General features: G+C 40.8%; 1 protein-coding gene across 1 annotated transcript in view; it reads right to left on the bottom strand.

Moving 5' to 3' along the window:
* ncor1 (nuclear receptor corepressor 1) overlaps positions 1 to 12737 on the bottom strand; it is a 54060-nt gene extending 41323 nt beyond the window's left edge. Inside the window, exons 1-5 of the mRNA XM_056440214.1 lie at positions 12644 to 12737; positions 9024 to 9206; positions 3332 to 3426; positions 2977 to 3184; positions 2291 to 2464 (exon numbers count right to left, since the gene is read on the bottom strand). Of these exons, the coding sequence (XP_056296189.1) occupies positions 2291 to 2464; positions 2977 to 3184; positions 3332 to 3426; positions 9024 to 9134 (588 nt within the window). The 5' untranslated portion in view covers positions 9135 to 9206; positions 12644 to 12737. The remainder of the gene's footprint in view (positions 1 to 2290; positions 2465 to 2976; positions 3185 to 3331; positions 3427 to 9023; positions 9207 to 12643) is intronic.
* Between the last annotated feature and the right edge of the window lie 905 nt (positions 12738 to 13642).

Genomic DNA, 13642 nt, shown 5'->3' with positions numbered 1-13642 from the left:
TAAGAAACAATACAGACACCAAACATGTTGACCAATAGCACACAAGACAAAAAAACACCCACAAATATTGAAAGCCTTTTTTCTTTCTTTTCACAACTCAAATAAACATTTTGTATGGTTTTAATCTGGAGAAAATGGTGGAAAATACACACACATCAACACTGCGTCAATATGAACTCAGCGCAGCTCTCAGGCTCCTGCAGGAAAAATAAGATTACTCTCTACAGATTTGTTTAAGTATAACTTCTTCTTTTTTTTTAACAGAACTTAAGGTTTGAACTTGTGATCAATGTTTACAAATTTAAGGTTATGTAAATTATCAGGTTACATAGACGAGATTAGGAGTTCCTGAAATACCTCAAACAAACAAATAAATCCCTGAAAATCTTGGGAAAAAGCTGAATGAAGACATACTCTCTCCGAGCAAAGCTCCTCTAACCATCCAACAAGACGGAACTCCAAAAACAAGAAAGCCAGAAAATAATGACACAAACTAATAAAAGAGGATAAAATAATCCAGACTGTAGTTTATTCAGTTTTTTAGAGCACCTGATTGAGAAATGACAGTCCGATGATGGGAACAAGCTCGTTAAAGCCATAGATCAAAACGTATCTGATGAATTGCTTTCAAACACTTATACTGTGCCAATTAAAGCTCCTCACTGAGAAGATGCACAAGCTTTGATGGAAAAAAACGCATCTGTGATTCCACACAACGTAGATTTAGTCCCCACAGGGTGTATGCGTCGGCTTTGTGTGAATGCCTGCGTACTAGAAATGTGTCATGACTGCGCGGACACTTCTCTACGAAGCACTACGTTACGGTAGGGTAGCAATGTAGTGTGAATGTGTGGAAAGCGTGCTCCAGGTGGAAAGAATGAACCAAGTGGCTCCATGTCCGTGATGACGGCAGCCGTCCTGTTTGGGAGTAGAACCGAGTCCTAACGGAGCAGGGTTAGGGTTGTGTAGGATAGATTTACCCAAGATTTTATTTGTGTATAAATCACCTGAACAAGTTAAGCTGACAACTTGTTTAAACTGTCACATCACCCGGACGCCTCAGTTCTGAGTTTATCTGGAGTATTAAACAATAATAAGTCACACGTGATTCTATTCATGGCCAATATCTTTCGAGGTAGAGTTGTTACCAATCCTGTTCTTTAAAAATGTAGTTTAAATTATTTATCATGACGTATACAGCAACAACAAAACATGAACAGCGTAGCTTATATTTCGTGATCATAACTGGCGCCCAGGTTTCCATCGTGTTTGGTGCATGTTCAGAGACAACATGTTTTACTAGGTGTTATGGGTGGAACGCTACGGCATTCGCCCGGTGCGGTCCGGTGCAGTGCGCAACGGCGTTTTGTTACGCCTTGTGAACCAACCTGTCCAAGTAATCTCTTAATATCAACTACTCGCACGGAACAGAAATTCTGGGGCATGAATAACCTGGAAAACTTTGTCAGCACACAAGTTGTCCATTAGCTGCAGCAGCAGCCCTTTAGCATGCTAGTCAGCTTAGCCCGGGTTTGAAAGCTCAGCGAACAACGATTTAGTTAAACTTTGGATTATTCAACTGAAGTTGGGGTGTATCACTTTAATTTACGACGGCGTCACTCAAATGTCTCAATTAGCGGAACAAAACAAAAACAGACTGGAAGGTGCCCAGCCAACCAAGACTCGATGGAAGAGCATTCAGAATTAGAGCACAGGGTCAAAGGGCTTGAGCCCCGCTACAGTGTTTCCATGTGGCCATTTTAGTCACGATCTTGTGCAATTATCAATGTGGCATTACATTTACATAAGACATTTGTGATATTTATTTTATTTATTTGTACTTATTGTCAATATGCCACTATCTGAGTACCTCGACAGTTACACTTGGAATTATGGCCAACGAGCCACTGTCGTTGAATTATTGTGTATATTGTGTATTTGTATTTTTCCTGCGGTACTGAAAACATACCAAACAGTGTCCCCAAAACCAGGTTGTATACCAGGGGTCAGGAACCTTTTTGACTGGGAGAGCCATAAAAGCCAAATATTTCTAAATATATTTCATTGAGGGGGGGGGGGGGGGGGAAATCGCACCAGATTACAGCAGAATCTGGCGCGATTCCCCCCCCTCTCAATGAAAATTACAAGGTGGCAGGCGGAGAATTTTTTTTTTTTCCAACTCAAAAATGTCTGGGAGCCATAAATGGCTCGCGAGCAATAGGTTCCCGACCCCTGGTGTATACCGAACCGTGAATGGCGTGTACTGTTCCACCACTCCTGGGTAACCAACCTGCTTTTTCTTGAGTTTGAAAATCTGCTGCTCCACTTTTGCAATCTCTCGGTCCACACGGTCCATACTCTGGATCAGCTCCTCTTTGGATAGTTTGGAAGGAGAAGCGTCCTGATCGTCGCCCATGTGTAGTGCAGTTCCCCCTGAGGACATGGAGTCCCCTTTGACAGAGTCCTGGCCAAAAATGTAAAACAAAAGGTTCATTGAGCTGGCGAAACTACTACAGTGCAAGATCTGAACATTACATTTCATTTAGCTGACGCTTTAATCCAAAGCGATTTACAATCTTATTACATTCATACAGCGTAGACACAGCTACTCTACAGAGAGCAATTAAGTAAAGTGTCTTGCTCAAGGACGCATCGACTAGGGCGGGGATTGAACCGCCAACCACCTGATTAAACCAATCAGGGGGTTGACACACCTGCTAACCAGTGACCCACAGTCGCTGTACAAAACCAAATGGTTATATAACATCCACTAATCACAGAGAAGTCAGAAGTTCTTTCTCACTGTGGGAATATGGCGAAGAGAGTTCACTACAATCACTCGTACTGTAAATCTTGTCGTTTAATATACTAGAACTATAGAAATGTTAAGTGTTGCCCGAGTCTGTCTCTGTAAGGACAAAAATGCAAATGTGTCTTCTTGGTTTGCAAAAGTAAGCGGAGGGGAACAAGACCCACCTTTTTGACATCCGCACCGGCTCTGAGACCGTCCTGTACCGAGTGGGTTAAGGGCAAGACAATACCCCCAGCAGTGGTAGGCGTGCGGATGATGTGGCCCTCAACAACAGTCTCCATGCGAGGCCGTTTGGCCTCCAAGGCCTCATGCTCCGACAGGGCGGAGATGGAGTGGAACTGCTGTTCGTAACCATGGCGCCTCTCTGGAGGCCTGAGGAACGGAATGTAAAAAAAGGAATTTACAGAAACTGCATCTGGTCGTCAAGATGTACGATTCCCAACCTATAATCTGGGGACATCCACGGCCTCCGTGAGGGAGAGCAGAAGGAAAAACTACTATCCATTACAGACACCTTACCTTTCGGTTCCGGGGTGGAATTCGGATAGCAGAGATGGTCTTCTCCGACCCTGTGGATCTTGCATGTGAGCCCGATAGTCTGGGACGCTGAAATCCTGCAGGCAAGAGGAACACAAAATGAAATTTGCAATTCAATCTGATCAAGCATATGGAGGACTCAAAATGACTTAAGTATAAATAAAAAATAAATAAATGCATGAATAAATATGGGAATAAATAAATAAATGCTTAAATAAATGTATAAATAAATAAATACATGTATAAATAAATAAATAAATGCTTAAATAAATGTATAAATAAATCCAGGAATGAATAAATATGTTATAAATCAACAGGACATCATTAAATAAATATATTTCTACATTTCTGTATTTCTTCATTTATTTATTTCTCTATTTATGTGTCCACACGTATTTCTTCATTTATTTATGTGTGACATTTACATGTCCGTATATTCAAATGAGCTGGGCGGTCCGAACCTCTGTCTAAAGCATGATTGGTCACAGGAGTGTGATGCACCTGGTGTGTTATGCTCTCCTACTTCTGCCTGGCACATGAAGCTGAAGTTGGCTCGCTCAGCTCACCGTTAGCAGAAGTTAGCCGAGACAGCTTTTTGACTTCAGCCGTTTATCAATTCCAAGTACACAGAGTACAGACTCGTGTTTTCTTGCAGTCTGGTCTTGGTAGTCCAGACTCTCGAGGACGCAGGACGGTCTTTCTGGTCGTGTGACGTCACCACATCAACTGTTCGTGTTCATTTACTCTAACTATTCACTGTAAAATACTTTACAGTGGAGTAGAATGTGTTGCGGTGTTCACTGTCGTTTGGCGTATACTCCGCCCACAGTAGCCTGGTACTTGTTCCCGAATAAACAGTAATAACTATAAAACGTCTCGTAGCTTTCCATCCTGACCCAGGGTCGCTATATGAAGTTATGAATCTCAGTCAAATTGACGTAACGTTATCTTTTAATAAATAATAAACTCGTTGTGCTCTTTAGATCCTCCAAAACCTAATTATATCTCATGTTTAGCCGCTACGGAGACGTCAGAGCCAGCGGAGCATTTCAAAAAGTCCTGCCGAGATCAGGCTTCTCTCGGCGGCCACACAGCGCGCTGACCGCCCGGAGCTCAGAGGTCCCGCGAGCAGGACCTCAAATCTCCGTCGCATATCCTTATTAGGCTGAATCTCGATAAACCGACCACAGGTTTGATGCTTAAATACTAACTTCTCGACTGAAAACATCCTTAAATTACATTCCGTGACTCAACAACAGTAGTATTTAGAATGTACAGACACGAATGCATAATACACGCTGTTCGTCTACAGGTCCAAGTGCTAGGGATCGATTACTTCTGTCTTGCTCCCTGATTTGACCAATCCTGTTCAACAATGAGGTTCGGACCGCCCAGCTCATTTGAATATACGGACACATGAATGTCATACATAAATAAATGAAGAAATACGTGTGGACACATAAATAGAGAAATAAAAAAATGAAGAAATATATTTATTTAATGATGTCCTGTTGATTTATAACTAATATTTATTCATTCCTGTATTTATTTATACATTTATTTAAGCATTTATTTATTTATTTATTCCTATATTTATTCATGCATTTATTTATTTATACTTAAGTCATTTTGAGTCCTCCATACAAGCAACACACGGGTTGGCCGTAGAGAAAAGACAAAAATACAACATCACGAGTTTTGGGTTGGCTGTACTTATTTGGGAGAGTGGTGGTCCCGTAACCACATGGTACCCGGTTCGATCCCCGCTCTCCCCATAGTTGCATGTCGAAGTGACACTGAACCCCAAGTTTCTCCTTGGGCGCTTCACTGCAGTCCACTGCTCCTTAATAACCAAGGATGGGTCAACATTTTGCAGAGAAGAAAGTCCCTATAGGGATATATAAAAGTGTACTTTTTTCCCTTTCTTTCTTTACAGCAAAAGCTACAACAAAGCACTTTGCAGATGCATAAATAAAGTAGAATGGGCACTCGGTAGAGCGCATACCTTCGCATATCACAAGATTGGGCATTGAATTATGAACATTTTGGCATTAGTTGCATGCCAATTGGACACAAATGTATCGTGCTATGGTAAAAAAAGAGTTTGACCTTTCCATGACCTTGACCTTGACCTTTGACCCGATTGATCCCAAAATCTAATCAAATGGTCCCCGGATAATAACCAATCATCCCACCAAATTTCAGGCGATTCAAGAACATTTTGACCTGTTCATGACCTTTGACCTTGACCTTTGACCCGATCGATCCCAAAATCTAGTCAACTGGTCCCCGGATAACAAACAATCATCCCACCAAATTTCATGCGATTCGGTTCAATACTTTTTGAGTTCTGCGAAAGATTTTGACCTGTTCATGACCTTTGACCCGATCGATCCCAAAATCTAATCAACTGGTCCCCGGATAATAAACAATCATCCCACCAAATTTCATGCGATTCGGTTCAATACTTTTTGAGATTTGCGAATAACACGCATACAAATAAATAAATAAATAAATACACGGCGATCAAAACATAACCTTCCGGCATTTTCAATGCGAAGGTAATAAAACCAGGCTTCCAGAGAGACAAAGTCCGGTCTACACTGAGCAACATATCCATCTTATGCAACAGATGCACTCAGTTTGTAATCAATACAGCAGTCTACACTGGCTGCTATAAGCAAACTTTACAATCAAAACTTCTTTTCTCTCAACTTGCACAACGCCGATTGTGAGTTGGTCTGTAAGCACTGTTAAAAGTGTCTGAGGGGCATCCTGGTGGCTTCGGGGTATAAGGCACTTAGCATTTAATTGCAACGTCCCAAGTTCAAGTTTGGCCACGGACCTTTGTTGCATGTCCCCCCCACCTCTACTTCCCCCTCCCCTCATTTCCTGTAAGCACTCTGCTGTACTCAATCTAATAAAGGCAAAGTTCCGAATTTAACTCTATGAGCGTTTTCATCACTAAACAACTGCAGCTCTCAGTAGAGGACAGAGACGCAATGTCAGCATTAGGCGGTCCATTTGCTGAATATTACAAAGCAAATTAACGATGCTTATCCTAACGGTTTAAATAACAACGTTCGCACATTTATCATAAATACGGGAAGAGATGCCCAGGTCCCTGAGAATAAGAAATAAATACCCTGAAGATGACAGAAGGAGAACATTGAAATATGAAACCGTTGAACAACGGCTAGCCAGGAAGTGGGGTAAAACTACGACCTCCTCAGACCACAATGAAACTACTGAAACCCGGAGCACTGCTCCGGTTTTATGCGGCAAACTGAAATTAAGTTGGTTGATGCAAAAGATAATCGATTAAAGTCTTTCTAATGCACAAACGCTTTTATCAAAAGAGCTATTGGGTAAAGACCACTTAAATGCTATCAGCCCAGTTTGACCAAACAAACCTGAACAAACAAATGCAGTGACGGGGAACATTTCATAACTCCAGTTTGGTCACAGTTTTAAAGTAACATTATGTAACAATTGTACCTTAAAATAACAGCTTGAAAATAATGGTGCCGCTACAATGACTTTTAATATGGCGATTTGCGTCTCCGCCATTGCCATCAGGGGTCTGTGGGGAAATAACTCCGCTATGTAGGATTCTGGAACCGCCCGATCCGGGGCGGATGTACTTCCACCTGCTTTCTGGCAGTGATTACGCAATGTCATAAAGTGCCACTCCACGCTGGCAGCTCCAGTATAAGGGTAGCTTTTTTGTGTTGTCAACAATATTGTATTCGATCACACGTACTCCACATTCAAACATTTAGAAAACAACGTATATAGGCTGAAAACGTGATCGGTATTTCATCTAAACTAAATGTTGTCATTCTTTTGGTTATGTTGTAACACCGCCTTAGCAACTCAATCAAAGGGGAAAAGGTACAATACGCTAAAAAAGGGAATGGGCGGATCTGCGAATTCTGGTGTTAACTCTCTCTGCTCAAATGGTCGTAAAAGAAAAACACAGTCGATATGCGGAAACCCAAATGTTATTATATTAAATCAAATTCAATGCATCTGCAAGCCCCCAAAATGAACACATACACTACAAACAATCAAACCCACTCAAAACGAAGTATAATCCCCGGATCCCGACAGTCCCCAAAGTCTTTGCAGTCCCCCAAAACAAAAGTAAATGACTGCACGGCACCACCCCCCCCCCCAAAAGCCGGCAAACAGCTGACCGACCAGGCGGAAACGTGGCGAGGCGCCGCGTTCAATCCCCGCGCTACTTCACCCTAGTCCGGTAGATGCTGGCCCAGTTCAGTGTTCCTGCGCAGTCTTCGTATTAGTGATCCCGCCCGTTGGTATAAATCCAAAATAGAAACAGTCGCCGGATTGCTGCCGTTCTGAGTCCGCTCACAAGACCGCCGCCTGTCCGCGCGCTCCAAACAAAAAAAAACTTGCGTCACCTCCCCCTCGTCACCTTTTATAACCCGTGACACGTACAAATAATAACAATAATTATAATTATAATACAGGACAACACATGATCCCAACTCAATACAAGTGTATGCGAGGCTGCATCTATCGTAACTGGGTATTTACGACACTGAAGTAAACGTTAAATACCTCAAAAACTGAAGGGGGGCGCTAAAAGGGAAAAACTACATAATGGGGCTTTAAGCAAACGATCCAAATGCCCAGAAATGTACCGCAGACAGTTTTCTGTGAAAGTAAGCTTCTAAGAAGGACGCCATCCAAAATGGCCAACAAACATGATCCAATATTCACAACAGTCAAATGAATACAAAACTGGAATGTGAGCTGCAATTCAATATTAAACTAACGGCATAATAGGGATTGATTAGGGCCTACAATTTAAATTGATAAACTTTTGTTTTGTTTAATAATTTAAAGTTGTATACATGACAGAATTGTGCCAATATTATCTCGTGAAAAGAGTGTCAGTTTAAATATGAATACAGCTAGAATTAATAAACTAGGTACAATTTTGAAAATCAGCAAGGTTTCACTAGCCGGTTGTCGATGGAGTGAAAATGCTCTTGCAGCTGCAGCTGGGTTTGGGCAAACTCGAGACCTGAGACTGACAACACTTCAAACCTGGCGAGCTGCGCTGAGCCAGCCCCACAGACTCTGTGTGTAGCTGCAAATGAGCCATGAGGAGGTCAGCGGACACACGTTACCCGTTCAGATTAACCGCCGATGCGGATTCACGATGTAGCCCAAAAGCCTTGTTCGACAAATAGCTCTCAGCTTCTGCCGTGACTGAGCTACGATTTCCATATATTCAATTCATAATAAACTGCTTGATCCGAAGAGCCATACATTTCACTTGTACGTTTGTTAGTGCACTTCTACCAAGCAACTATCAGTATTGCTCCTGAGCGGACCTGGATTTTAAGTATGAGCCCAACAAGGTCAACACTGTTCCTGAGTCCACATAAAATAAAATAAAACGGTGCAATAGTACTGCACTCAATAGCAGTAAAATATGAAGCTGTTGGTCAATACTCACTGGAAAACACGTTGCTTCAAAAAATTATTTACTTTCTCTTAGTATTACTTGCAGAAGAGAGTTTCCAATGCCGCAGAGGAAAGTCAACACGCAAAAGCCTGCAGTTTCAAGAGTGTCCCTTTTAAAGACAAAAACAAACACCGTAAGCTCAAATACAACATCGGAGTGGGAAGGTTTTACCTGTTGGTGGCGCGAGCCGGAGAAGGTGTACTGGACAGAATGGGGTGGGTAGCGGTTCTGCTCGCTGCTGAAGCTCCCCTGGCTGGGGGGGTAGCCCGAGCTACTGGACATCCTGACTCAGTGCTGGCGGGCTGCTGTTGCTTCGGGGACTTTAGCTAGACCATGTTTGGAGACACAAACCACCTGCACCAAGACAGAAAACAAAAAACTTATTTTTGTAAGTCAGTCACATTTCAAGACATAAAAATTAATATATCGAAACCTCTTCAATATACATTTCCACATTAGGAAGAATTTTATTTAAAGTAGACAACTTACAGAAATCATACTTTGTTAAAAGAAAGACAGCGTGTTTGAGAGATGCTACCACAGCATCAGTCGAAGTGTAGAAGACATCTATCGACCACCCAGTATGCTATCAAATTAATATGCACTACATGAGCGCCAGTAATCGTATTGATATTATGTTTTTTAAAACACGAAACCTAATAGACAAATAAAGTCAGTGAAGTCCAGCATCACTTTTCCCTAAATAGTTTTGCTTCCATGCAGGTGAGTGTTGGCAAATCACAGCCTTCCTGATGTCAATTTAAAATCAAATCTAAAAAAACACCACTCTTAGCTCTTACTTTGCCTGCAGCGGTGGCAATCTAAATCAAGGCTATTAAACCAAAAGTGCAAGGATGATCTTGCAACAACTTGTTCGTATAAAAAATGTTGGGCTGTGCAGCTGCAGCTCAAGAAACAGTACCTCTACGGGTGGAAGGAACAGGGGCCTAAACAACCTGGATTTTTTTCCTTCTTTAAAGTGGTCTAAAATATAATAATCCAAAAACATGCAGGATTCAAAATCTCTCCATTCGTCAAAACATTCAGATGTTTACCAACCTTGACTGAGTAGTTTAAGTTGTATGAACCTTATAGTATTGTTGAAAAGAACAGATCTCAGTCTGAACAGACTGGTTCAGTAAAAACAGATCAGCACATTGCCATGAGACATTTTGCAGATAGTGATAATCAATTAATGCTAATAACACACAATGTAAGCAGAACTATGTACTTACTCCAAATATTTGAAATGAATGCAATCTTGTGAAAAAAAAGACTATGCTTTGTATTGTAAAATAGTCTGTAGGCTGTGACTGAGTCACCAATCAATAGTTTTTGAAAGATACCAGTTAAGTTTCATAGTTCACATTGTTTTGTTAAAGGCCTTAGTGAGATTAAAAAACACAATCCAAAGAAACCAAAACAAAAAACTCATATGTAACCTACAGATAACTAATTCCATGCTCAAAATCCATTCAAATAAAGTACTTTAAAATCGTGATGATGAATAAAACATATACACCTGTGTAAATAACATATAAATGTATTTGTTTTTGTTTCTCAAACCCATTTTATACATGAAATATGATCGCAAATTAGTTAAAACAGACGTATATTATCACCATCAATTGTTCAGGTAATTGCATCTCTTGTTCAAGCAATATGTTGTTAATGAAAGGGTTTGGCCGGTGTGTTGCAGCTAAACATTTTTTCATTGGAAAGTTCCTGAGATTCTAATTAACTCTGGCTATGCAGCGGAGGAGAAGAAAGTGCAGGCGCACTGCACACATCACGCCATGCCAAGAACAGGACAGAGCCGCGAAGCATGGTCCCACAGAACTTTTTCAATTGAACACACACACTTTTTTTGTCACAGGGAACCAAAATATTACTCTGCATCTCACTGGCTCAAGCATTTGTATTCTGGGTCTGCAAGATTTCCAGCATGGCCACAATGCCAAGACATTATGATGCTAACTTCCGGGATGGAAAAGCACCAACTGTTGTCACCATAACCAGGGTGGGAAGCTGTTGTATTATTTCAGTCCGCAGGCCACATAGTTTAGTTGGGCCCATAGTTTGAGATCCACTTTCACAATTTCAGGAGTGACACTAAAAATATCATCAGACAAGGGGAAAAAAGGGAAAAAAAGAAACTACATCAACTGTGACTGATGTGTGTTTTTTAACCATAAATTAAAGAGCCTTAACCCATTTAGAATGACACTGATTTGCGTCTTACATGTGTATGCCATAAAGGCAGTAAAGCAAGAGGATGTTAGGTCCCATGTTCACTACACAAACACCAAACAGGTCATGGATCTGGGTCTTCAGTGGATGTGAGTCTCATTTTCAGCAGCACCGTTTGGTTCTGAGCGAAACTAAGAGAGAACAAATCCTCTTAAAGCAAATTGTCTAAAATTGAGAGGCAGACATGCATGTCAAAATGTTAGGGATCATTTGAAAGTATAAAAAAGGCTAAGAGAAAGCACGTTGGATCATTACAGCTGCCTGAAAATATTGCAACCGCCAGCCCCACTTTAGTTTAACTGTTCAGTTTTATATTATTTACTTTTATTGACTTAATTTAATTTACTCCTACATAATGTTTGGGGGCTTTGTTTAAGATGATTTACAAACAGGATAATTGACAAATCAACTTAAATTGAAAACACTACTAAATTAAAACAAATGAATGGTTAAAAATAAGGAACTCTAGCATACTCTACAAAGTACAGCAGACAATTAATGAGACAGGAAACAGAACGTGTTGCACTGGTGCTGTTTTGGGAGGATGTTGTCACATATCAAGGGAGGTCTACATAATTTGATCCTGAGCTCCCAATGGAGAAAATTGATGAAAAAAACAGACCCCCTGGGTTTGCCCATCTCCCTGTTTTGCTTTACATCAAGTCACAGATTTCAATTTGTTATTATACAAAGCAACTGATTGAGCAGAATAATATTAATATACTTACCATCAGCTCTGGTTGGTGACCCGACTATTCTCAACCTATCACTCAGTTGCTTCCCTTGCATTTGCAATAACTTGCAAATAAATACATGAATGGAATTAAATAAAAAACTTTTTCAGTGTGCCGTTTATATTAAAAGGCATATATATATATATATATAGTGACTACATTACATTAGCTTTTGCCCCCCTCCTCCTCCCTCTACATGTCATTTAAATGTGATTTTTCTTTTTTCTTTTTCCAAAGTGGTTCAGAGAATTTTGAAAGTAGAAGCATGCAGTTTTAGACATAGAACAAAAAGACTCATGGCTAGTTAGCTTCCGTTACACGGTGAAGTTCTTAGTACAGTGAATTTTAGAAAGCATTAAACATTTGCAATGGTGATTTCCATGCAAACCCAGCAGCCGTGGTGAACTGCCTGGCCTCGCACACGGCCTAACAGGGAGGAATACTGCTCCTGTGGGTTGTTATTGTTATCTTTTAACACCATCCTGTCATATAAACGCAATTGGATTTGTAGCTTATCTTGGGGGATGGGTCTCTTTCCACAACAGAGCTGTTCCGGAAATGCACCAAAAAAACGCACAATCACAAACGTCAGTTTAAAAGATGACGCTACTTTAACATTTCAGGGGAGCAAGACAACGTCTAAGATGTTGTCGTTGTCGCTCGCTAGCTAACTTAGCCCGTATTTCACCTTTGAATTCTCAACCACGTCGCCATCTTGCAAGGGAGATTTCCATCGTAGACCGGAGCGCTTAAATTGCGTGCTAATTAGACATGTTGCTTGGCTGCTTGTTAGAGATATGTACTCACCTCATATTCAGAAAATAAACCTATGGGAGATAAATGTTTCCCTGGACAGAAATATGTGTCAATTGTTGATTGTAAATCCGCGGGTTGTGAGCTGTGGACGACTGAGCAGACTGAAGGCTGCGCCGCATTTGTCGGTCGATGTCCTGGCAGGGTAAAATAAATTGTCCCTACTCAGTTCAAACCACGGCATTCTGGCGTTCGTCAACAAATATGTATGGACAATAAAACTATATAATATATCTTAAGAGAATTAATGTACTGTTATGCCAACCTTTTCTAAAATACTTAACACCTTCATTGTTTTACCCTTTATATGCCTGTAAGGATAAGGCAGTGTGCCCGCTAAATCTTCCCCTAAAACACAGCAACGCTCCTGGAGTTTGTTATTTTCACTTTTCTAAAACATAGAACTACATTTCGTTTGATTGATAGGCATTTCTCTAAATTTTCCCAGCTCTCTTTATTCAAATACAGCATAAAAACATGATGTGCCACGTTCATGTATTCATTCTCCTGAGAAGTTTATTTAAATGCAAATGAACTGAGAAACAGACAGTGACTTCAATTCATGAAGAAACACTTTTGTGAGCCAAAGAAATGGCAGCTATCGCTTTTGTTTGACTTAAGTGTCATACTTTATTGGTGCATTCTTTAAAGACGGGGTAACGCAAGGTACCTAAAGACAGACTGTAGATGTGTTTTTACAAGTGGAACCATTGACATGTGAGGCTTTTGTCTCTCCACGGATTGTTTACGGTAACGGTCAAAATAATGAGTGTTTACCTCGTTGTCTTCATAGTTTTAACCTATCTGATTTGGATAAAATGCATTTACAATCGACATCGGCCAACTCTGGTGAAGTCGTTGAAACGTGTCGTGAATGTGTTATCAAGCCGAGAAATAAACGGCGACGACGTCAGCGCGCTTATTGTAACTGCGCATCCGGATGATGAATGTATGTTCTTCGCGCCAACGATCATACGACTCGTTGAATTAAAC

This window comes from Pseudoliparis swirei, chromosome 3 (genome assembly GCF_029220125.1).
Source record: "Pseudoliparis swirei isolate HS2019 ecotype Mariana Trench chromosome 3, NWPU_hadal_v1, whole genome shotgun sequence".
NCBI classification, from domain to species: Eukaryota; Metazoa; Chordata; class Actinopteri; order Perciformes; family Liparidae; genus Pseudoliparis; species Pseudoliparis swirei.
Note: the sequence above shows the minus strand (reverse complement) of the source record. Positions and strands in the feature narration are given on the sequence as shown.